The following is a 25,346-nucleotide window of genomic DNA, read 5'->3' as shown; positions in this document are numbered from 1 at the left end:
ACGGCACTGCTCCCAGCACCAGCCCCTCCGCCACGGTGTCCAGCACGTGCAGGGCTGGCGGCGAGAGTCCTCACCTCTCCCTGTCAGGGAAGCGTTGTTATCAGAATGCCCTTCCCCCCAGCGCGTGCCCCCAGTCCCCAGTCCAGGAGGCGTGCATCCCCACCTGGCTGCAGGGGGCGGTGGCAGGGGCAGATCCAGCCTTTGTCGCCCCCACAGCAGTAGGCAGGCTCTGCCAGCAAGGGCTGCGATGGAAAAGTGGCTTTGGGGCAGGCAGCTTTCAGTGTCAAGTTATTAAATGGATTCTGACTTCACATTGGCTTGATTCGCTGATGTGCTGTTCGAAATACCGTACTTAAGAGGTGAGGTAACGTATGCCTAGAACACCCCACACCTTCACAAGCCGCGCCTCGAGCACACTTGCTCAAACACACACAGTCTGAAAGGGGCAGAAGGAAGGCAATGTGCTCATGCCTCGGCATCAGATGCGGAAAGTCTGCTGGACACTGTGGACAGAGAACACAGGAACCCACAGCCACTGGCAAGACCTACGGGGAAGAGGCAAACGGCTCCCTTATTTTAAAGAAAATATGCAGCTCTTTCAGGAATAATTTTGGGGGGAAACTATATTCATGGGGATTTGCACTGAGGCTTCTAAGAAACAGTATCTCTTTAATCTAGAAACGGTCTCTGCTGAGGAGCGAAGTCAGTAAAGCTAAGACAGCGGCCCCAGCTTGCCTGGGATTTCGCCCAGGCAGCTAGAATGTTGCACAAGACACTCATTAGTGGTGACCTCAGCACTAGAAGCCTTGAAAGGGTGAGGCAAGCAGCGGAACGGAACGGAAAGAGAGAAACCCTCATTGCCTCGTGTAAAAGCTGTGAGTGGGGATTTTCGGGGCTCAGTTGTAGGGTTTTTCTGCATACTAACCTCATGCATTCAACTAGTTTTATGATAAAGGATAAATAAGTCTTCCTCCTCTCCCAAAAAACTAGTTCTTTTAAAGTAACAGGAACCCCCTTCAGGATAAAACAGCACTGACCGATTGCAGGACTCTGTGACCTTCTCTGATCCCTGTAATTGTGTAGTGTTGACTGGATATCGTGAGTGGAAGATGACATATGTGTCATCCAGAGCAGTGATATAGTATGGGGTACAGCAATCCTCTTGGAACTAGGGTTGGGGAGGAAATGGGCAGTGGGCCCCTACATGGTACATCAAGCTGATATGATTAAATTTGAAACAGGACAAACTGCTTGGGTGAATGGCAGATAGTCTGAAGTATAACAACACATAGGGAAAATCTCTGTCATAAGCATGGCAGGATTCGAAATCATAAATAAACCCAGAAGATTAGTTGCTGCTCTTACCTGCCTGAAGAGTCTCTAGAAATGCGGGTGCTCTGGCACATTCCCCCCGCAGCCTTGCATTATCAAAAATTTCAAACTTGCAGCAAAGTCAAAAGCATCTTGAGTGTTTTTATTCAGATAAAATGAATAGCTGTGAGTTAGGTGTTTGAAGGGAGCTAAACTAGATGAATGTGTTATTGAACAGAATTTCTTGGTACCCTGCATAAACCATAACAGTGCACGACGTCTCCGTGGAGATCCAGTGGTCAGAGAAGAAGCCAGTTCTGAGCTGAGGGACAGAGCGGCCTGGCACCTTTGAATGACCTTGACTGGGGCAGCGAGGCCTGCCCAGGCAACAGAAATGTGCGCCTGGGACACTAGGACGTCTTCAGCAAGTGTTCCCTTACCCTCAAGTAGAAAGGAATGGAGCGTCCCCCCCTTCATTGAATAAAAGTGAGGTCCTCGGAATTCTGATACGCAGAAGAAGGCCCATCTGCCAGCAGATTTCCCTGTTTCCAGGAGAGTAGTCGCAGGACTAGGTCAACTTCATTCTATTTTTTAATTGTTTTCCAATTATGCCGAAGCTGTTTCCATAACCTTAATAGGGAAAAGAGCAGAAACGTGGATGTCATAAGTTAGGTCTCCATCACGGCCACTTCTTTGAACCCCATCCAGAGTTCTCACTGAGAATTTAAATCTGACTGGGACGTGGGGCTGAAAGGTTCGACCCCGGGCTTCGTGGTCTCACTAAAAGAAGCGGCCTTCCCCGTGAGGCTGCAGCTCCCAGCGGGGGGCTGCGTGCGCCGGGCGCCGCTCTGCCTCCGTGGGTGACCCCGGGGTGCTGTCTGCTTGCGGTTCCAGGCGTGAATCTTGCGGTTAAAACTGGGTGAGGATGAAGTTTGGTAGATGTCACACTTTCTGGAGCTGTCCCCGCCACTCTCTCCCTCGCCCTCGTCTCCAGGGAAGGCTGGGCAGGGTCGAGCGAGGAGACGCGACCACCACGTTCGCAGTTTTGCCCGGAGCCGGTGTCGACGGCAGCAGCCTGCGCCGTCTTTCTCATTAGCTGTACCCGCAGGACGGTGTCTCCGTATTAAGAGGCTTCCGCAGGAAATGTTACTAGAGCTACATTTTTATAACACAACGAATTAAAGCAACTCGATTTTACTCCACCTTAAAATCGCCACTATTTACTATTTAAAAAAAAAAGCATCTAGAGCCACACCGTTCAGTGCGGTAGCCAGTCACCACCTGTGGCTTTTGAAGTTCCTTCAAGTTAATTAAGATGTATTAATAAAATAATTTAAAAATAGAGTGACATTAAAATTCACATCTTCCGTCACTCACCTTTCAGAGGCTCAGCAGCAGCCTGGGCCAGTGGCCGCTGTACGGGACATGGCTGCAGAAAATCGGTATGACAGGGCAGTGTTCGGAGTGAACCATAAATCTGATCACCTTATTTTATCTGTGAATTCAAGGGCCTCTAATCTGATAATAGCCAAAAATAAAGTAACAACCAACATTCACGTAGTTCCTTAAAATTCACAAAGCTCTTTAACATGGAATCTCATTTCGTCTTTAAATCAGGTAGGTGAAGTAAATAGGGTTGGCGGCCTTGTCCTTACGTTCTATTTGGGGAGTGATTTGCCCATATTTCTAATTATTAATATTCTTACAAAATTTCACTTCCCCTAAATTATGGAAGTAATAACATTTATTGTAAACATGACTTATTGTCTGGATAATTGTATTGAAAGTCTGGGTTGAAATTTAGATAAAGAGAAGAATAATAAAATGCTGAGGCAAATAATACCCATCCGATTGTTCCCCTTTTAATGTTTCACTTTATTAAAAGTGTAAGCTGAATTCTTGGCTTGTAATAGAACAAAAACAAGATCCTCATGGAATAGAAAGGAATTGGAGTAAAGAAATAGATATATAATCAAAGGTATTCATAGAAACAGGTATAAGGTACTTAGAGTGATCTCTTGGAGTGATCATTTTGGTTGAAATCGAACCTGCCCTCCCCAGCTTACCCTTTTGGAATCGGCAGAGCTGGGCTCACAGTCATAATGCCTCGTCCGTCCTGCAGTTTCCCTGGGCAGCAAGGGGAGCCCATGTCCCTGAGAGGCACAGGAGAAAGGAGTGTGTTGGTTAAGACTTGGAGTAGAAATGATGGAATAAAAAGTAGGGTAGTGTTTTCTAGAAATGAAATCAGAAAATGAGTTAATTAGAAATAAGAAAGAAAAGAACCCTGAAGTTTGAAGTCATATGTAGATTTTATATGTGTATCTAAAATCCAAGCAGTCTTAATTTTTCCAAAGAGGAGAAAATGCCTCTGGATAAGTATTTTCAAAGTTCACATTCTAGGAAGTTTCTGTCCCTTTGTCCCCTCATCCAGGCTAACCACCTGTGCTCAGCTGCCACTCCATCACCAGGTGGTGGGGGGAAGGGGTGAGGGGAGTGAGATTTACTAGCTGTGAGGATACCAGCTCTGGGCAGTGGGAGGCAAACAGGCCAGAGAGCTGAGCTGCCCCCAGATCAGAAGCCCCCACTCTCAGCAGGTAGAGCTTAGTGGAATAAATCCTTATGAAAACAAATTCAAGCTCCTCTTTCAAAGCTTATCTGTTAGTCACTTTTCCCTCATCTATGTGGTCAGTTTTGCAGACCAGCCAACCCAGACTCCTTTCATCTTATAGTCAGTCACCCTTGTACAAAGTCACCATTCTGCGCATGGAGGCCCCAGCTCTGAAGCCGGCTCCTGATCTGCATTCAGCGAGAAGCACTCTCCTGTCTTGACCCTCAGCCTGGCCAGATGCCGTGCGCTCACATATTTTGGTCTGCTTAGCATTTAAAGCACCAGGCACTACCCTGGCTGTTCTGATCTCACTGGAGTACAGTGGCCACCTTCTGTTGCTGTCATTTATGAGACGCGGGACTCTGCTAAGAGATTCCCTCGGTGCTGCCATCCCAGACTGCATTGTTGTAGGTGGGAGTAGGGAGTATGTGTCCATGTGTCTGGTGGAATGTCGCAGAGTGGTCAGGAGATGTTAAGCAACATACCAGCATCTCCTCTCCCATGTTCATAATGCCCATTATTGTATTAAAAGTTCCTAAAAGTACCTTAGGAACTTTTGTTCCTGTGGACTTGATCTTGGATTTGACCCCAGTATGCCTTGGCTTTGTGGAAGACCTGCTAACGCCCTCTTCCTTGGCTCTGTGAATGCGATTGCTGCTCTGGCGGCATTGGGTGCTGCGCCTCTGGGTGTTCAGCCTTTCAGGAAGCATTCAAGTTCACTCTCTGGAATCCAGGGTTTCGGTCGCAGCACGACAAAGATTATGCAGAAGTCCCTGCTAGACCGAGGCCAGGTTTGTTTCCGTCACTGGGATGTGTTAACCCCGTAAGTTTAGACGTGCAGAATCCTTCCACAGAACTCCCTCGTGGCAGGCCGTCCCTCCCTATGTGTTTAGAACCCAGCTCCATTTTTTCAGGGGAATATAATCAGTACCTTCTCAGGCTATGTTAAATTATAAGTAAGCTACTTTTACTACAGGCATATGTAAAACTTCTCAAATATTTCTCTTTTCTTTGCTTTAAAAATTGGAATTAAAACAAACATTTTAATATTCATTATGATACATTGATATATTAGTCTGTCACTTCTGCTTTTGTAAAATTATATAACTAAAACTTCACCTTGGTATATTAGAAGCATTTTAACTTCTTAAAAATATGCCATAACCCTGTTTTGGGTGTTTTGTAGTGGCCAGTGTGTAGAAGCAATTAATTGCTGACATGACCCGATGATTTATTAATGATGGTTAACCTCAGTCAATTTGTATTTGAAAAAGGTCTACAGTAACTTAATAATTGGTGTTAAATGCAGTAATGTAAGAGAGTGAAGTAAAGATGAAGAATACTTAGCATCATACAACCTGACACATTCATAGAACACGCCTCCCCAGCCATACGGAGAAATATGCCTGAGTGTGAGTGGGGGGATGGGGCGTAGAGCGATTTATTACTGTTTCTGTACTCCCGATGATGTTAGGAAGACACTGTGCTGGGGGCAGTGAGGATATTCCGCGTGCTCATGTAGGTTTAGTCATGTTTGAAGCCGTCAGAAACCGAATGCTATCAGATGACCTAATGCCATACAAATTGGTTTCGAGCCCTAAGATTTGCATACGGATATTTTTCTGAGCCAACACGTTAATAATGAAGAGATTTTTATAAACGATTGTTGCTTGGGTGACTTTTCCGTTTCGTTCCTGAACATGGCATAAGGACCTGAGAGGTTATCCTCATTTTTAAGAGAATCACCTCGTTCCCTGTGTCAGGTCGGTGACCCCATTTCCAGTAGTCACCCTCTTGTTTCTTGCTCAGTAGAAAGATAATAAGGAACTGGAGTAAAAGGGGTAAAACCCAGGGAAATGTGTCCATGTCTATTTGACTTAATGGAATTAGTGTCTTTAATTGGGTGTTATGTTGCTTAATTGAGCAGTTGAGTCAGGCACTGTGATGCCTTTGATCCTTAACCGTGATGGGTGCTGATAGGCTGTCCCTAGGAAATGTGACAGTGGTTCCTCAGCTATTGATGAATCCTGGGGAAGTGGGGGTAGCAGTGGAGAAAACTGAGGTGAGGCTGGAATGGCAGGCAGCAGCCGGGGGTGGTGGCCTGCAGCTGACACTTCTCATTTACTGCAAAGTAGGGAAGATCTGAGTGATCCAGCCGCCTCCCTCAGCCTCCCCTTAGGCTCAGGGGCCACAGCGAGGTGTTCTGGGGCCTTCACTTGGTGTTCTTTTGATCTTGTGTGTACTTGCTTTTGAAAGCATAGAAAAATGGGCCCCTTGCTCTTCCTGTGTTAGGTAAATGACTTCAGATACCTCACCATTAGCATTTTAATGTCGGAGGGAAGCAGGAAGGCTGCAGGCAGCTCCCCTAGAAGCTGCACCTGGCTGTGTGTGTCTTGCCGAGACTGAGCGGAGCAGGTGGATAAGATGTCTGTGCCCTGTGTGGCTAAGAGGATAGGGCAGTTGGAAACGTGAATTCAAACGTGGAATGGAAAATTTACCAGGACGCCCAGAACAGATGCTGCAAGGCAGAGTTGCTCCAGGTGTACTGCCAGACGTGGTCCAGAGTCACATGAGGCTGTCACTTCAACTGCAGGCGTCAGAGCCCAGCCCCAGTTCTGCTAGAACCTGAACTCAGGTGGAGTCCAGGAATCCAGTTTGAGAACTCAAAGCTGTTTGAGATAGAGTTCCAGCCACGCCGTGTTCTTAGAATCTCTCTCGATTTCCATTATTTCTAAACCACGTTACAAAACATCCACTTCTATAAATTGCCATTGATAGACATGATCTTTTCTTTTTTTGTGACCTTCCAAGTACATGAGCAACGTGGATTCGTGGTGTAAAGCCTGTGGCGAGGTGGACCTCCCCTCGGAGCTGCAGGACCTGGAGGACGCCATCCACCACCACCAGGGCGTCTACGAGCATGTCACCCTGGCGTATTCCGAGGTGAGTGGCCGGTGCTGCTTCCGTCGCTAAGCCATGTTACTATAATGTCATGGCCCAGAACTCGGGGAAAAAAATGGAAGTTTTAGCTAGCCTAGAACAAACTTATGATTTTGAGCTAAATTACAATTTCATTGTCACTTTTGAACCCGAGTGGGGGGTAAAAGCGGGTGACACAGGATGGCGGGCAGCGAGCCAACTCTTCACGGCCCTGTGACATTCACCTGTACTCTGATCCGATAAATGGAATCAGTCTGTTTGCCTACGTCGGGAAGTGCATGTTTGCGTGCCGTTCCGTCTAGTCAGACCCCACGGGATCTTCCTGAGTGAGACCGTCTAGGAAGAGGCAGCCTCGTGTCCTGCGTTGCAGAGCACACATCGATTCCTCGAGCACGTCAGCGTACGCGCTGCTTCAGGAATCTCTGTGTCATGTTTTCTTATTTGGGGGTAACTTATTTCTTTAAAATGTCCCTGTTTTATTTTCTGCCACCTTCTTCCGCGCCAGGCTTTGTCATAAGGACTTTATGTAATCACTGTTTGATGCTCACAACTCTGGGGCACGTACCGTTATTCACCCGCCGTTACACAAGAGGCGACAAGGGCACAGTGCCGGGCTGGCCCGAGCCAGGTCAGGAGCTGCAGGAGGTGGGGTGGGGCGGTGGGGACATGAGCCCAGGCGGGCCATGCCGCATCACGCGCCAGGCACAGGGATGCTGGCAGCTCTAGCAGGGTCGAGGCGTGTCCCTCTCGTCCAGGTCTTAGAGTCCCGTCTGGGAGTGGGTGGGACTTCGGCGCGTGCCTTCTCCGTTCTCCTGGTCAGCGTCTGTAAGGATTATTACTGGGCGGCTGCAGTAAGAAACGTTTCCAGCCTCTTCGAGTTCTGGGCGCTGAGTAACCGTTTAGTAAATATTTAAATCCGAGCCTTCCTCGATTTGAGCCACATCCGCTGGTGAAAGTTGTGGGGAAGAAATTGGCCATTTGCTTTTTAGTCTGGCACTTCCTGCTTCACCACACAGCGGTCACTCCCATGTCCTCGGACCCAGGTCTCCTGACCCCTCAGAGCCCAAAGGTGAATTGAGCAGTTGCGTCAGGCACTGTGATGCCGTCCCGCGGTGCGGCCACAGCCCCTTCCACGGAAGCTGACACCTGCTTCTTTCTCTAGCCACCTTTTTCTTTCAAGCACTATTTCATGTCGTCCGTGGAATCAAAAAATAGTCATCTCTCATTATGCTTCTTAATTTTGCATCCAATGCTTATTTGGTAATTCGATTACCTAGTTTATTAGGAACTATATAAGAGGTAACTTTTTTTATAGTAAAAATAAAAATTTAACAGGTCTGTAACTTTTTATTACACTGATTCACGAGGATTTCATGAGTTTCAGAAAAGCATTCATAGTATACCTGCTGTGCGTTGTCTCATCTTGACCTGTGACACATGGTGAATGACCCTGTTGTCCATGGCGGCCTAAGGAGGCCTTCACTCCTCTTACTAAGATTTTCCGGGGAGCTGCTTTTCGATTGCGGACCGCTGTGGGAGTCAGTAGTTCGCACACAAGGGGGTCGGCGGGAGCTGCTGCAGTCTCTGCCTGCACGGCCTGAGCTGACCGGTGCCACCCTCCGGCCCAGCCGGCCAGTTCAGTCTGCCTCTTGCCCTGGACACTTCTAGCAGAGTACAGAATTTTCTTTTGTTATCCCTATAGTCTGGAAAAATGGGGCATCTAGACAAGGAAACTTATGTTTACCTGTGGTGCAGTTTCGTTTGATTTTCAATTGGCACTAATAAGTTAATTTGACGGCAGTTGAAACGGCTTTCCAGATCGGGGTGTTAAACCACAGTTTTTAGCCTAAAACATGTTTGCAACTGAGCCGGAAACTAAAGGAGTCAGTACTTTGAACTGGATGAACAGCAAAGACTTTCAGTAGAACAAAGTGAATTGTTTTTGCCTTTTAAATTATTGAAATTTTTAAAGAGTTTCAGGCTACAAGACGGTGTTAGAACAGAGAGCTCCCACGTTCCGTCCACCCAGAGTGCCCGGTTTTTCGTATTTTACTACATTTGCTCCACCCTCTCCCTCCTTCCCTCCCTCCAGTCCTCACATCAGCACCAGTACAAGACCATCCTGCCCATCGCCTCCCATGCACCCCCTGGCCTTGCTGATCCCGGCCCCGGGCGCTGTCCAGCAGCCGCATCACTGTGCCGGGCACATCTCGTCGGCCTCCTTCACAGTGGGACATTTTCATTCTGTAGGGTGACCCTCAGCCTTCCTGCCCACCCAGTTTTCCCCATGGGCTGACTGGAGTCGAATGTCACAGCAGGGGCACAGGATGCAGACTCCTCCCGCAGCTGGTGGTGTTAACCTTGACCGCTTGATGGGATTGGTGTCGGCAAGATTCCTCCAACATGAAATCACCATCGTGAAGTTTGTCTTTGATGAGTATTTCGTGGGGAAGTATGCCGATGTCGCACAATGTCTGTTCCTCAGCAGACTTCTTTCCACGGCCTTGGCATCCGCCGACGGTTCCTGCCCACATCAGCTGCCACTGTGATGGCTGTCTGATGATGGGCACTTACTTCTGTCATTCCTTCTATATTGATTAGGTGACCTTTTCTACCATAAGGAAGAGCTTTATTTTCCCATTCATTCACGCATTCACTCATTCATTATTTCAGTATAAATTTACGAAATCTTATTAAATTCAATGGGTTATAATCTAAAACTCTATTTCGATCCCTAAGTTGTCCACATTTGGCCAGTGGGAGCCCGTGTGCGTGTCTGCGCGTGTCTGCGCACGTGTGCGCGCGCGCGTGTGCCCGTGTATGCGCGCGTCTGTGTGCGCGTGTGCGTGCGTATGTGTGCGTGCGCGCGCGTGTGTGATACGTCCTCATTCGAGTATTACTTTCTAGCATAACAAGATGTTCCCAGGCTTCTCTAGTTCTTCCCCTGCCTCATCCCTGAGATGAGCCTTTTCACCAAGAAGTTCTGGTTCCTTGTGCTGCTGTGTGGTGTTTAAGAACCAAGATATGGGGGCTAAAGAGTGCTTGTTTGCTTGTGAGATGTCCACGCTTCTCGGCCCTCTGAGCAGACAGCGTCGGGATGTATGTCGATAGGCGTCCGTCCATCCCCAGCTACTACTACTGTGCCTGTCTGCGTCTGTCTCTGTTTTAATACCGTGTGTATTCGTACCAATATTTCCATTTCTAATCCGATATCTTGGGCTTCTTTCCAGCTTTTCCCACTCTGTTTGTAAATTCCTTCTCAAACAGCAAGGAAGCCGGTTCCCTTTATCCTCACGGTATTGACTGACTTGTGTACTTAGTATATTTGTTCAGACTTCTCAGTCTCCAGACCTTTCTGCCTGGCCTCTCTGCACCCCTCCCCCGCAACGTTCGTAGAAAGCCGGGCACCTCCACCCCTCCCCGCCTCAGACCCCGGCACCGTTTTCTCCAAGCCAGGAGGGGAGAGAGAAGAAAGACGGGACGGGAAGGACCGCTCCTGTTTTTGACTCGATCCCCTTCTTTCCTAAATCAGTGGCGTTCTGACTTGAGTGTGCCAGTTAAAGGTGCAGCTTCTCATGCTCGGCCCCAGAGGTAATGAATGAATCCCCATTTTCAGTGGGCTTCTCTTAGTGACCGATGCGATGTTTTACAGACCTCACTGAGAGCGGCTCCTTACCCTGTCCTAAAGGGCTGTGGGTCTTCTCTGGAGACTCATCCTACAGAAGTTCACTGAGCCCCTGCCATGGCTCCAGGGTCATTTAGGAGTAGGAATTTTATAAGCAAGACTTGCTCTTCCTTTTTCTTTTCTTCCCTCTCTTCCCCCCACAATTTTTGTCTTTAAATCGTGTCTGTAGTTTCTAGTCCCTGATGGCGTAAGTTTGCAGTGAGAAACCTTTCCAGCACTTTTTTCCAAGACACAAACATCTGCTTTTCTGTGTTTTAATTAGACTTGCTGTTCCTGTTTGTGTTTCAGCAACAGTAGTATACCTGAGCCTCGTAAACATGCTCTTGCTTCAGCTTGCCAGGTGTGGGGCTCATGTTGTCTGACGTAGTTGATCGCAGGAGAGTGAGGCAATGTAAACATAAGCCCTAGTTTTAGAAACAGCATATAGAATGGTCATTTTTAACATTTTAAGGAAGCAGACTCATCGACTACTTTCTCAACCAACTAAATTCGTGCAAATGATTATCTCAGCATGCCCGCGCCATCCTAAACACCTAAACACCAGGCACTTGAATTGCGAGTAAGACTGTGTGTGAGTGAGCGTCCACGCACCTGCTGGAGGTCTTGGTCGCCGCAGCCGTGGGCAGCAGTTCTCGGAGGAGAAAGGTGAAGCGCCGCGTTGGCTTGGGCCACACTGATCCAGTGTGACCTCGGGGATTTCGCTTCTGCATCAGTTTCTCAATTTAGCTTACTGACCTCCTGGGCCCTTCCACAGGCCCTCGCGAAATGACCAGTTCGCTGCCTGCAAAGCTGGTCCAGCTCCTTTTTAAAGGCACTGGACAAATGGGTGATGGTGTGATTAGTGTCAATTAGCATGTGAGAAAAACAAACCGCAAAAGGAGTCATCTCAATAGTAAACGCTAAAAGCACGTACGTGATGTGTGTGGAAGCTGGTCTGCCTTGCTACAGAGTAACTTCTATGAAGCAGTTGTTTCAAAGCCTTATTAAGTATTGCTGTGGATACACAGGACGCTGGAGTCAATGTTAGGCATAGCGTGAGACCCGACAGATGGTGCCCAGTCTCTCTCCCTGCCCCTAAACTCAGCTCGAGACCTTGCAAGGCCTTGATACATAGGAGCCAAAAGGGTCAAGCCCAAGTGGAATCTACAGAACATGTGTGTTCTCTGCACACATCTCACTTAAGTCACTGGGCTGCCCCAACAGGCTCCTGTTTCGGTCTTGTTTTGGTTTTTCCTTTCTGACAATCCCAGGTAGAGGTGTCGGAGAGGCAAGCAAAGTAGATTGATCTGGTTTTGAGTAAGAAACCTGATAACTGAAAGAAATAGGATGGACCTCTAGAGGCTGATTTCTAAGAACTCTGCCCAGAGAAAGAACAGTTGCAGAGGGCAGCCAAACTCTGGAGGCGGGGATGGTGTAGCCCTCTTAACGACAGGGGTAGCCTCCTTCCTCTGAGACCAGGTGTTCACCTGTCTGGGGGAGGAGTGGCAGTCGCGGCTGCAGAATGAGCTGGGTACTCATATGCTGACCCTCCTTCACTTTCCTGCTTTGTAGGAACTTTGATTTGAGAACATAACACAAGAGCTGGAAAGGTCACTGGTGGCTGCCCAGGCTTAGCACGGAGGTGCTCCGCAGGCCACGGCGAGCCCAGCCCTGCAGAACTGATGACGTTGGTTTGGGTCAGTGCATAGAAGTTTTGAAGAAGGGCTGCCGTTTCTTTATGGTGGGCTGAGTGTAGTCACTTCTAACTATGCCTCGATTTTGTGTATCTGAATTATATCTTGGGAAGAACCTACTACTTTCAGACCTACACCACTACATTTGGACCTAGTCGACATATCATGGGTCATATTTGGTCTTTGGGTGGTGGTTTTTGCAATCGTCAGCACTAATCTCCAGCTATTATTCTCTTAGCTCAGAGCAACATTCTTACTTTGTGCAGCTGAAGAATATTCTTTCCAGAGACTCTTAGTGCTTATCCGAGTTAGTGGAGAACATAGAGATCAGGTACCAGAATGAGAATAGGCCAGTCTCTGTGAGGATTGTTGGAACATTTTTCAGGTGGCATACAGGAATCCAAGTGACAGATCTCACCTGCAGTTGTCATTAAAAGTAAACATTCAAGAACCAGACCATTGTTAAAGATTTTAAACAGTTAATTTTTCTCTTAAATATTAGGAACAAGCCTACCTTTGTTATGGTAAACTTTTAAACTTTGATTTTTTTTTCTTTGGTTAGACTTGCATTTCTCTTAAGTCATTTAAGTATTCGAGCATCTGAGTTCATATGTTTATAAAATGTTAATCTTTGTAAAATGTAACTTCCATTGCCATTCAAGTCCCCGAGCATTTTATTTCAAGAACAAAGAGCAGAATAAAAAAATGACACAGTTCGATCTGTTCAAATATTACAGTGGAAATTCTGCTTTTTGATGATAAAGGTTGATTTACTGTTTTGCAGCTATTGTTCCTCTCTGGGACAGGGTTTGACTGCCTAAAAGCTACAAACATTTTTAGACAAAACATATAACTTAAGCAAATTCATTCACCTGGTCCTAAGAAATTCAAAGCTGCATCATATGCTTTTCAATCTCTTAATAATTTTCTTCTGGCTATTCTGTACCATTTAAAAAAATCTTTATTCCCAAACAATGGGACAGGAGTCTTCATAAAATTCTAGCATACTTACAAAGACAAAGATATTTTGCTAAAATTACTAAAATACATATATATGTCCTTTACGTGCTTGAATAATACCTTTTAAGCTGACAAATCTAAAAAAGCTAGACTGAAATAAAATAGGATTATTTCTGAAAAGTTCACCGGAGAAATGTGATATCTGAGCATGCCCTTTGGTCTTAGTCTTTGGTCTGGTCTTAGTGGATGTGAGAGTCGTTTTCTTGCCCAGAATCTTTATGCTACTTCTGCTGCCACAGTCTATACCACGAAGTGACAGTACCGCCAGTGGCACCAACAAAGACACCTTAATTCCTGCCTTGGAGTTCCAGGAAGGCAAAGCTTTGCTTAATGAGTTGTCTTATGTTAAGGAATTTGTTCACAGCCATCCTCCCCCCACCCCCATGAGCAAGCATGGTGTTCTAACCCAGTAATAATACCTGCTCTCCATCTCTGCTAAACAGTTACAAAGACATCCAAGGAAAGACATAATCACTGTAATATTCTTGCTGAGATTATTTATTCCTTCTCAGTAGTAGAATATGAATGATGTTACATATATGCCTTTGGAGACTTGGTGAGGGCTGAGGACCCATTTGTCATCTTGTATTGCTGTTTTAACATCCAAAACAATGACTTAAGATAAAAGTTTGCTTTCTGCCAGTGCTGGCATTCCAGGGCTGATGTGGTAGCTCTGGCAGTAAGAGGATTTTTGGATCCTTTCATCTTTTTGGTTGGCCTCTTTTAGCAGGTGGGCTGCCGTCCTCAAGGCTATCTCAAGGTCATTAATAACTGCTGAAGCACCAGCCATCTCCACCAAGTTTTTGGCATTAGGGAGGGGAAAGAGGCAAGGGGGAGTGAGCATGCTCAGCCTCCTAAACAGTTACTTTCCGGGAAGCCCCCTTCAGCATCTTTTACTTCTATATATTGGCCACTTCTATTTGTAAGCAAAGCTGAGAAATAAGTTTTACAGCTGTGGTATTACTGTTCCTGAACGTAGGGGTTTGGCTATCAAGGAGGGGCTAGTGGACTATGAGGAGGCAGCTGTCGGTTTCTGCCACACCTTCTAATCTATATCTGACACATGTTCACCAAACCATATGCTCTGGTGTACATTTCCTGACTTCTGTACATTTTAAGGAGTAAGACGTAGACGAGATGTTTGTAAGGAATTCTTTCTAGGCTCTGTACACAATAAATGCGTGAGTCGGAGTACTGGTTCTCAGTCCTAAGAGATGCTGCACCCCCATTGCTTCACAAAATGTTTATGATGCCTGCTGCAATAAAACGGATGGATAATAATGTATCATGTGAAATTTACATATGTACATCTATATAAATTACATGTTTGCTACATAGAAATTAGAGACAAAAGGTGATTATGATAAAATGTGTTTCAATTCGTAAATGCCTAAGTTACATGGACACTAGGAGAGAAAAAATTAGATATTCAGATGCTGACCATATATGTGAAACCATCGTGAGTATGGCAGCTACAGATGCAGACCGGACGTGTGGTGGATTGGTGACTTGTACTGAGCATGGTATTATCATGCTGATATTGTGCAAAAGCAACTCCTGTAAAGTTCTAAGGAAAACCAAGCACTACATTGCTTTGGTAATTGGTAAATGGAAATTGCCTTCCCAGAAAAATCAGTGTATGTTATAAATAGGCAAGAAAAAGAAAAAAAAATAAACAATAACAACTGTATGTTTACATGTTAAATAGAGCCTTGCTGAGATAATTACAAAAAGCAGGACATTTATTTTAAGGTATTATCCTGCCTCTCTGAATCCATCACTGTGAGTCCCTCCCCCAGGTCACTCACTGGCTGCCCACTCAAGTTTCAGGAACTTCTGGGGCAACTCCCTGCTTTCGAAGACTTACATTCCCACTCTTTTTGTTTCCACATGTGCCTGACCCGGTCTCAGTGGTCCAGGTGGTCCTTTTTTTTACCTGTTTCGTTTGGTTACATCTGCCTGGCTTGTTTTCACTTAAGTTTTGCCATCTTGGTGTGGTGGATCAATTTTAATCTATGAAGGCTGATAGCCAGCCTTCATAAGGAACAGTCAGCACTTTCAACAAAGATCTTGAAAGCAGTTATTGGGAAAAAATGTTACATTCCAGCACGACTTAACGCAGCAAGAGGATTAAAGGAAGAGATTAGAAAATTCCACACTCTCTCGCTTGCAGCCAGATCTGGGTTGCTAGAGGCTTCCCGCGCTAGCCTGTGCCTCCTTATGCGGAGGGCCTGCCCCTGAACCCTGTTCTGTAACAAGGCTCCTGTTCGCTCCTCCTTTGGGTGGAAAGCCGAGGTCCTAAGATTTAGAAGCGTCTGAACGCTGAAATCTCAGCGACGCGGCCTCAAGCCCTGGAATCACACAACCCAGTTACTGTACGGGTCACATGCCCTTTTTATTGTCTGATCAGGGCACATTTTTTTCCTACCACATCTGGCGTAAACGTTCCTAAGTCTTAAGAATCGCTTCAAATGAAAAATCCATAATGCTTTTCTTTCCGTATCTCTCCCTCTTCCTTCTTCGGTTAGTCCGCACGCTTTCATTTAATTGCGCTTCGATCGTTAACTGCCATCATATGAGCTGACATCTCTTTTAGAAGATGATGATGCTTTAATTAACATTACTTTTTTAAGTTAATGAACCAAATAAAATGGCATTTAAATTTTTCTTTTTATTCTGTGAAGTAATGTTGTATGCAACTATGTCAGAGTGTTTATGGACATATTCCTTGCCTGGTGCTGAACTGCTGATTTTTTTTAAACTGAGGTTTCAAGATTCAGCCTCAAAATTCGCTCCACTGTGATCGTTGTATTCTAACGTAACATCTCAAGAGAAAGTAATTACTTTATAAATTTAATTCACAGATATCCCAGCAGTGCAATTTTATACCAGCTGACATGTCATTTAAGGCAAAATACTATGTTTATTCATTAAGAGTAGCATCTACTACAGTGTTTTATGATAATGAATGTTCTTTTAACTCGGTGTTTTACCACATTTGTTTTCGAGGTGTCGTTGGATAACTAACTGGTGGATTTGATTTTAATGTTATTTTGTTCTTTATAAAATATAGCTCTGAGCATAGAACCGCGGTTTGTGATTGTGAGTGTGAGTGTGCGTACATGCGCGTGTGTGCGCCCATGTGTGTCTGCAGCGTGGCCGGGGTACAGCCACAGATCTGGGATGATCTCTCGTTGATAACCGCTCGTCCGTTTTCCGGGCAGGTGAGCCAGGACGGGAAGTCGCTCCTTGACAAGCTCCAGCGGCCCTTGACTCCCGGCAGCTCCGATTCCCTGACGGCCTCCGCCAACTACTCCAAGGCCGTGCACCACGTCCTCGATGTCATCCACGAGGTGCTGCACCACCAGCGGCAGCTCGAGAACATCTGGCAGCACCGCAAGGTCCGGCTGCACCAGCGGCTGCAGCTGTGTGTCTTCCAGCAGGACGTTCAGCAGGTGGGTTCCAGGCAGCGCTCGTCCAGCGGGGGGCGATCTGGAGTTGGAGTCCGGGGGAGCGCCCGTCACACCCAGCTCCGCTGTGCTGGTGGAGAGAGTGGAAGACGAAGGTGGGAGAGAGAAAACACACACGGCCTCTTTGGTCACCGTGCGTGGAGGCAGGGCTCCGAGAACCCGCCTCAGGCTGCTCTCGGCCACGCACTAGCTCGTGCGCGGGGAACGCGTGAGATGATCCTGGGCCTTAACTGGAGACTCTGAGTTTTCTTCTTGAAACAGGTCATTCGCAGTTTTGTTTATTTATGAGAATAATGGCAGCGGTGCTTACACTGGGGTGTCGTTATAATGTAGGATCTGTCCGCTGTCCGATGACTCCAGCAATGAGCTAATCGTGCCTCTTTCCATCTGATAGGTAGTGCAGTCCATGGAGCACAGTAGGGGCGTAATAAACAGCTGTCTGATTGATGAAAAATGGCTCTTCATTCGTAAGCAGTTGACATCCCTTTTGCCCTTGTTGTTGTTACAAGAATAAGAGTAAGCCCAGGTCCCATACTGTTTGTCTCCTTATTATGGAGTAAGGACGTTTGTCCTGCGACCAGGGTTTTAAGGATTAAAACTAGGGGCGTATAAAATATGATACAGTTTTAGCGATAAATAAGATAATATTTGTGTCCTTGCTCTAAAAGAGAGGGAAAAGCAAGGGCGTGACTGAGGCATCACCTCGGGGGGTAAGGAGTTCTGGGGGTGCAGGGACGCTCCTGGCAGCGAGGCCGCTGACGTGAAGCCACAGTGCTGGGTCTGGAACAAAGCCACTCTTCCCCCTGGGCGTCCAGGAGCCCAGGTGCGTTGTTCGGACATGTAGGAACTCAGCTTTCACTCTCTACTCCCCCTCCCCCCGACTAGCCTCATAGGAAGGTGAGTGGGTTTTCTGCTGAGTGGGCTGAGGCTGTGGAAAGTCAGGCCACATTCTGATAAACACATAGGTTCTCCACTGGTTATTGGCCATTATTCCTCACGCAGCAGGATCTGGTGAGTTCAGAATACTTTTAATTGTGGCATAGTTTTTAATTTTCACGCACAGCGTTTTGATTCTACTTCTGGTTTTTGCATTCTCTGAAGATTGCGTGTACAGAATGCTTTAGGGACGATGATTTTGACGTGATTCATGCTTCTTTGCAATATTGTTTTAGTCAAAGGAGTTAATTGCCAGAGAAAGAATATAAAGCAAGGAGCGAAAGGGGGGCAGGGTCCAAGCCCAGGAGTTACTGAAGTCGTAAGGTTGAAAGCATGATTACTGTTTTTCCTTAGTGTCCAGAAACTTTCACAAACCGTGAACTGTTAGTAGTTTAAATGTAATTATTAAAGGGTTTTCCTGCCCACCTCAGTCCTTTGATCAAGTGTCTGTCACCCATCCCTGGACGACACACATTCTGAACTTGTGTCCGAAGCAGCAGCTGGAGCTCCCCCTTTAAATTTCACCCCCTGGCTCCATGGGGCCCCTTTCACATAAGAATAACTCCGTTCACTGGACCGTTTTGTCTGGGAGGATTGAGGAAAGGAGCCTCTGGGAATAGGCTGCGGGGCATAGCCATCTCATTTAGTGCCAAATACTTAATGTGTTTGAATTGGAAAATAGCAGACATCAATTTTTGCATGTAAAAAGGTAATTATGACAATAAGGAGGCCAGTTCTTTAAGCTAGCTTTTTGCCTCAAGAACGTAGGTTGGGTGGATGTCTGCAGGAGAAGATGTTTGCAGTGCACAGTGCATACAGGGTCCTGTTAGCATTCCACAGAAAACAGGTGATTGCTCTTTAAGGGAAAGGTTTTGTTGATTAAGTGATCAGAAATGGTTTAGACTTGTTATGCAAACAGGAAATTGTTCTTTGGCTGGACTTGGGAAGCAAGGAGCAAAGTTGATAAGATGAAGCAAAGCGAACATGACCTCAAAAGAATGCATGCGAACCAAGAATGTGTTTCTGAAACTCAAGAAATTATAACACGTGGATATTTTTGCCATATGGAGCATGAAGTAGGAGAGGTTAGCTGAGAATAAATGAGGGAAAAAATAGTAGTACTCTAGAAAGACATCAGCGGAAGATAAACGTGTAAATACAAAAACATAATAAGCCAACTAGAGATACCGCAAGTGATTTTGGTTTGGTTGTTTTGGGCGATTATACGGCATCTGTAGATGCCACGGAGAAAAGAGAAAAGCAGCTCACCACACGATAGGTTTGGAATGAGGACGTTTCCATGAGAACAGCCCTCAGAAGCGTGTGCACGCGTCTGTGGACAGCGAAAGGTGCGTGGCTGTTAACGGTGTCTACCTGCTGTGGAGGGCGCGGGGCAGGGAGGGCTGCGGCATGGCGATTGGTTTTTGAAACGCTAGTAATTTTGCTTTAGTGGGTAATTTTTCCATAACAAGCAAAGGCAATGTCATGATTTCTACGCGGAGGTGGTTTCGGGTGGGAGTCAGGAGCTGTGGTGTGGGGCCAGGTGAAGCTGCTTCGCATAGCACTTGGCACTTGTCCAGATCAAAGGATGGGCTTGGGGAGTGGGAAATTTGCCCAAATCCGCATGCTAGCTACTTAACCATTGTTAACGTAAAAATAAAATCAAGACTGTGTCATATTTTGTAATGATCAAAGAGTACACGTCGTCCCATCACGTTATGTTTTCTGGTAGAGCAGCCCCCAGCGGATGTGTGGTTGAATTAACGAACACTTGGGTTACTGTTAGGCGGTGTTTTTCAGTTTAGAGTGTGCTTTAGTTTAGCAAAACAGGATCGTTTATTTTTGCTATACTTGGCCACGTGGGATGATATTCTGTAAGTGATCCATGTCAGGAAGCTATTAAACTCGCTTTCCTGCTCACCTGTTCAGTTACCTGCCTCTGGAATGGGTGGGATCTAGTTACCCCCGCATGTCGGGTGAGGTGAATGGGCCTTGGATGTCTGCACTGTGCGGGGCTGACTCCCCCAAAACAAGCTCAGGCAAGGAGATCTCCTAAAAAAGCCCTCAGCTTCCCCAATGTGTGTGTGTGTCATCTCCACTGAGTTAGCTCTGGAAGAACTTTCTCCAGGTTGATGTTGTGCCATTAACTAACATTCCGAAAAGATGGTCAAGAACATTCAGTCCATTCTCGGTTCTTTTCATCCACACTTCACTTCCCCCCGCCCCCAGATATCTTAATGTGTGACATTCAAAGTTCCTTTGCTCAAGGAATTGTGATCTAGTAAGAGTAGATGATTTAGCAGCCTAGTAAATTAGACCATAACACACTCAGATTTATCATTTATGTCTTTGGCTATTGTCAAGTATAACCTTCCTAAAGCATCTGTTTGGCATGCCTATCAAGGTGCTGCCCAGAATGAGGGAGTAAATAGAACCAGGTACCCTCATCTGTGATCTGCCTCCCTTGTGCCTGCACTCTAAGGGGACAGCTCTGTGCTTCAGCAACTCGTGCAGATTCGGGGATTCCTGAGAGCTTTGTCTATATTCTTCTCAAACATCAAGGGCCTAGTATACAAGGAAATATGGAGCCTTGTAGTAGAGGTGCACATAACACCAGGGAAATCTTCGTGGGAGAGGCAGAGTTTGAGCCCGTCTCTGAAGGGTGAGTAGAAGGGCAGGGTCAGCAGGTGGAGGAGTGGGCAACAGGAAGTGCGAGCAGAGCAGAGACACCACAGGGCAGGGCCTGTCCAGGAAGCCGCCTCCTGTGGGCAGAACGGAGATGTGGGGAGGCATGAGCTAGTGCTGGAAAGGGGACCTCTACGACGAAGGCTTGGGCCTTGTTTCTGTAAGATTTAGGACACCATTGCAGGGACGCAGTGAACCTCGACTGAGTGCGGCGGATTGGTGCCAGGGCCTGGAGTGACTTGTGAATGGCTCTGAGGGCCACGTGAGGGGACATCTGTATGGCACCTAGCTCGTCTTGGTGCTTTGCGGGTGCTCACTAACGTGGATCTTTCCTCTCTGCTTTCCCGGCCGCAGCACATCGAGTTCAGACTGTGCAGGGCCTGCATGCAGAGCATTTTGACTCGACGCTGTGGGCAGCCGGTTGGGGATGGCAGTGGATGACAGATGCTGCTCAGCTTAGAGAGATTGCTCTGGTTGCAGTGTAACGGATGCAGTGCGAGGAGCCACACTGGGGGCGAGAGAAGTGGATGGCATTCCCGTCGTGGACATCCACGCGAGTCATGGAGAGGTCTTAGCAGAAATGTGAGGTCCACGGGGCAGCCATCAGTGTTTTTTATTCCCTGGTGTGTCTCAGGTGTCTGGGATAGTAGATGATCAGTATTTTTTGAGTGAATAAACGAAAAGATGAAGAAAGTTAAGGCATTCCCCAATTTTGCTAAAAGTTTCTTTTGGGTGAAAAGTTTCTTCATTTATTCTGGAATGGAGAAGGGTTGGCCTTATACTGGAATCAAGTAATCCACCTAGGGGATCTGCCTGAGGAGCTTTGATCCATACTGGGGGGTTGGGGGCGGCTGAGGAAGGAAGGGATAATTTTGGTGCATGGGAATTTCGCAAGTGTGAATAGATCTTTAAAACATTAAAGACTTTGGCACTTGAATGCAAAGTGAGAGTCTTAAATGCCTAGTTCCTGCAGGAGAGGGAAGTCAGGAGGACATGCCAAAGAGACAAAGAAACGGGTTTCGGGGCTACAGAGAAGTGATTTCACGGGTTTACCTTGGGTCCTAGGTTGCTGTCCTCTGCCAGCAAAAGCCATCCGTCTCCCCGTGATGTCTGCCTCAGGCGCTGGGTTGGCATCACCTACCCTGGACTTAGCTCTTAAGTGAAGGTTCCTGAACTTCATTTGCCCTTTGTTTATTAATATAAATCAGGAGGGTAGATTTTTCTCATCTCACTCACCAGAACCATTATATAGCGCTCGCTGTGTAACATTCTCCTCAGTTTCCATTCCCACAAGAATGGTTAGAGGATCGTATCTTTTCTGAGAGTTGCTCGGAGTTAGGAAAGAGTGGAGGGCACGTGTTTGGGACTGAGAACCTGCCGAGAGCAGACAGGCTAACCGCGGATCTTATGGTGAATTTAGAGTCAGCTTTAATTACCTTTTATCCTAGTGAACCCAGAAGACACTTGGTTGCCAGATACACTTGGCTGTCAGAGTCATCTTAGTAACCACAGCCTGGAAAAAGCTGAAAGTTCACCGGTGGAAGTTAAAAGGGCTGGGAAATGGATGAATCTCTCCCCCAGAGCAGACACAGTACGAGCGTGCAGGGTGTGTGCGCTGGCACTGTGAGCCGGTAGCACCGGACACGGGAGCCCAGGGTTCTGAGGTAAATCAGAAGTGACCAGAAAACAGGCCATCAAGCCCTCGAGGACACACATGCCTCCAGAGCCAGGGTGACCAGGAGTGGGCAGAGCCAAGAACAAACCCAAGCAGCTTGGGACCCCTTCTTACTGAGTGTCATGCACATTGCCAGGTCCCCCAAGAGGAAAGTGCCAGGGGATTAGCTGGGCAGGGAAGATTTCATGCGTGCACATATCCTGCCTGCGTATATACACATACTTGTATGGTTCGTTAAATAGACTTAATCTGTAATAACTTTAGTTTCCCAGATAATGTTATCTGGACCTATGAACATTTTCTTTGGATAACTTTATTTTACATTTATTTCCAAACTGAGAATGATAAAATATTTTTTTTCACTCGATGGTTTCATTTTAGTTTTTAAATGGCCGAGTTATAAATCCCGCTACTTTGCAGTAATTTCATAATTTTTGATGCGTTATCTGCAGTAATGTTGTGACAGCTCCATACTGGGGATTGACAGACAATTCTTAGAACAAATTTATCATATTTTGTCTTTAGGTCAATAATAAATGTTTGAAAGTTGCCTAACTATTCCCACTCTGAGCTATTTCATTCCATCAGGAAAATACAGGGTTTTTTCCTCCCTTTTAAAAAAAATTAAATACCAAAATAACTACATTTAAATAAATAATGTTACGATGAGGACATTTAAAAAAAGTCAGGCCAAAGCGCACTTTCTATTGGCCCGGCCGCTCAGCCCTGCTCCCCGCAGGACGCCCCGGAAAGGCGAGCGGTCTTGGCCCGGAGGAGTGTGGCCGGGCATGGCCGAGGCCGTGGGGGGCCCGTGGGGGGCCCCGCTTCTCGTGCTCTCTCCTTGTGTCCTTTCCTCCCACTTTTATTTTGTGTGGGAGAAAAGTGAGCCTCAGCGGTGGAGTCAGTCCTGAAAGGTTGAGGGGAACGAGATGCATAATTTGTCAAAGTTTAGAAAATGACTAAAAGGATTAATTCGTGTTGGTAGAGCGATACTCCTGCTGGGGTTTCCTGGGAGTAGCCAACGTGAAACTGTTTGTGTGAATAATAGCTTTTCTTCTTTTCTCTCTGTTCCTTCCTAAGCTTTTTGGTTTTCCTTAAATTTCATGTGCTTATGTATTTAAAACTGGGGTAATAAACAGGAGAACCGGTGATTTATATATGTCGAGGAGGTAGACGGATGAATGGATGGATGATGTAAAATTTTAGAAGCCTGTTTGCCCCTTGCAGAGCCCTTCTTCAGGTTTCGCCTGTTCCCTTCAAACCAGGAAGGGGCATGAGGTGACACTTCATGTGCTCATGTGTTCGTGAAGCAGAAGTAGCACTTGCAGTGCAGGGCATTTAGGTTCTGTATCATACATTCGCTGAGTGGGACTTGACGGAGGATTCTGGAGGTTTTGTGTTTTTGGATAGCTCCTTTTTCCCAGTGAGCATTATTAGGCTTAGTATACTTTGGAATCTTCTAGAAACCGTTTAAAAAAGATCTTTCCATACTAAGAATAATTATGTATATTTTTAGAACAAAACTTAATTTTACTTTTGAAGTACAGTGAATGAAGAAACAGAGTTCTAGGCTCCAGCGGAGAGAGAAAAAGAAAAGTGGGGGCCGGGGTGGGGAACCATCCTTACCGTCAGGCAGCGGAGAATGGCGGACCCCCTTCTTCCCTCAGATGTGCATGAATTGTATGTCTGTTTCTGTTCACTGCAAGAGTTATGCCGTGCACATCGTAGAATGCGGAGCCCCTGCGATCGTGTCAGGCCAAGCCCCTCATTTTCCGGGTAGTAAAACCGAGCCTCGAAAAAGTCACGTGACTTGGCCGAGGCTCCCAGAAGTCTTGTGGATTTTTAACTGCTTCACGGTTGTTGATCTGAGGGTTATGCTTCCCATGTGAGCTAATCAGAGTAAAATTGAATTGACCTGTTTCTTAAATATTTAAGTGGGGCTTTTGGCGTGGGGCAAGGAAAGGCCTTTCTTAAAAGCTGCAGTTGCCTGCCCACCCATCACTGTGGAGGGAAAATAGCTACTTAAGAAGGAGACTTTTTTGAAAAAAAAAAAACACTTTGAAGTTTAGTCAGTCATCTCAGGAGTGGATAAATGGAAATGGAGAAAGCAAAGGAGAGAGTAGCAGTTCGGAGCCCAGCCCTTCACACCTGGCCCAGGCTTTGTGTTCTCTGTGCCGTTGGTGGCTAACCTGGGCTCACGGGACCGACACTGGCTTCAGGGGTAAAATACACTTAGAGCTTTCAGGAAAAAAGGGTCAAGCAGCCTAAGATAGGATGGGTATATGGAGTCTAGTAATTTAAACTCAGAATATTCCTTCATTTGTGATTTTAAACTATGTGGATAAATTAATAGTATAGTATTGGATATCATCACAGCAATACTAAACACCAGATGTTAATAAAAATTAACAGTTCCTATGCGAAGGCCTCCTTTTTGGTCACCTGTTTACACTTAGCAAATTTGAAGTGACATTGCTTGGTGGATCAGTCATCCTTTGTTATAATGACTAAAATACCACTGATTCAGTGATCAAGAAGCCTCTGATTAAATGTTTCTTTCAGCGGCACTTGGTTAAGAGCGAAACTGGAAACAGTATGTCCATTTCTACATCAGCATCCCCAGTGATTTAAATAAAAGCCAACAGGTTGAACAAAAAGTAACTAAAATAAGTGAAACTAGGTAAATTTTGGTTCAGTAGAGAATGTAGGGCAGGGAGGATATTCATATTTTGCAACTGGAAAAATTCTTTTATATAAAGAACAAATGCAGAATATTTTAGCAGTACCTTTATTTTTCATTTGCTTCATGTAATTGTAGGGGTTTTTTTTCTTACTGAATGTAGACTCAGAAGAGCTTATTTTCATTTTTATATGCATAAAATGTGACTTAGAAGGGGCTCATTATGACAGAAAACACTATTGTCTCTTTAAAACAGTAGCTGGAGTTGACAGATGTTTGTATATTTTCTCCGAATTCTCTTTGGGTCCTGAATTACCAATAAAAATAGACTGGCTTAATGTGTTCTTGGCTGTTCTGTGTCAGAGGTCTTATCTAGGTTTTGCCAACAGCACCCTAGAGCACCATGCTGACAGCAGCATCATTATTAGTTAAGAAATGAGCATAATCATACTTGCCATCATCATATTCAATCTTGTAATTACAAACAGGGAGTTAAGCTAAACAATCTGTAGGACTTCCCGCAGATCTGACATTTGAATGCTAAGAGATAATATTCCTGTGTCAAGTGTTGGTGGCTCACTCCTTGACCTTGGGCTGTCACTGTGTCCATTGGAGGGCAGTGACAACAGAGGCGTGGTCTCTGCGCTGAACTCTGTGTCATTG

At 46.1% G+C, this 25,346-nt stretch overlaps 1 protein-coding gene across 1 annotated transcript in view; it reads left to right on the top strand.

Annotated features, from left to right (window-relative positions):
* Positions 1–25,346, top strand: part of TRIO (trio Rho guanine nucleotide exchange factor) — a 324,442-nt gene that overhangs the window by 142,147 nt on the left and 156,949 nt on the right. The window contains exons 8-9 of the mRNA XM_039842534.1: positions 6,731–6,862; positions 16,462–16,692. Of these exons, the coding sequence (XP_039698468.1) occupies positions 6,731–6,862; positions 16,462–16,692 (363 nt within the window). The remainder of the gene's footprint in view (positions 1–6,730; positions 6,863–16,461; positions 16,693–25,346) is intronic.

The sequence above is a fragment of the Pteropus medius genome, unplaced genomic scaffold (genome assembly GCF_902729225.1).
Source record: "Pteropus medius unplaced genomic scaffold, Ma_sr-lr_union100, whole genome shotgun sequence".
NCBI lineage: Eukaryota > Metazoa > Chordata > Mammalia > Chiroptera > Pteropodidae > Pteropus > Pteropus medius.
The sequence above is the reverse complement of the archived record's forward strand: the minus strand, read 5'-3'. Positions and strand labels throughout refer to the sequence as shown.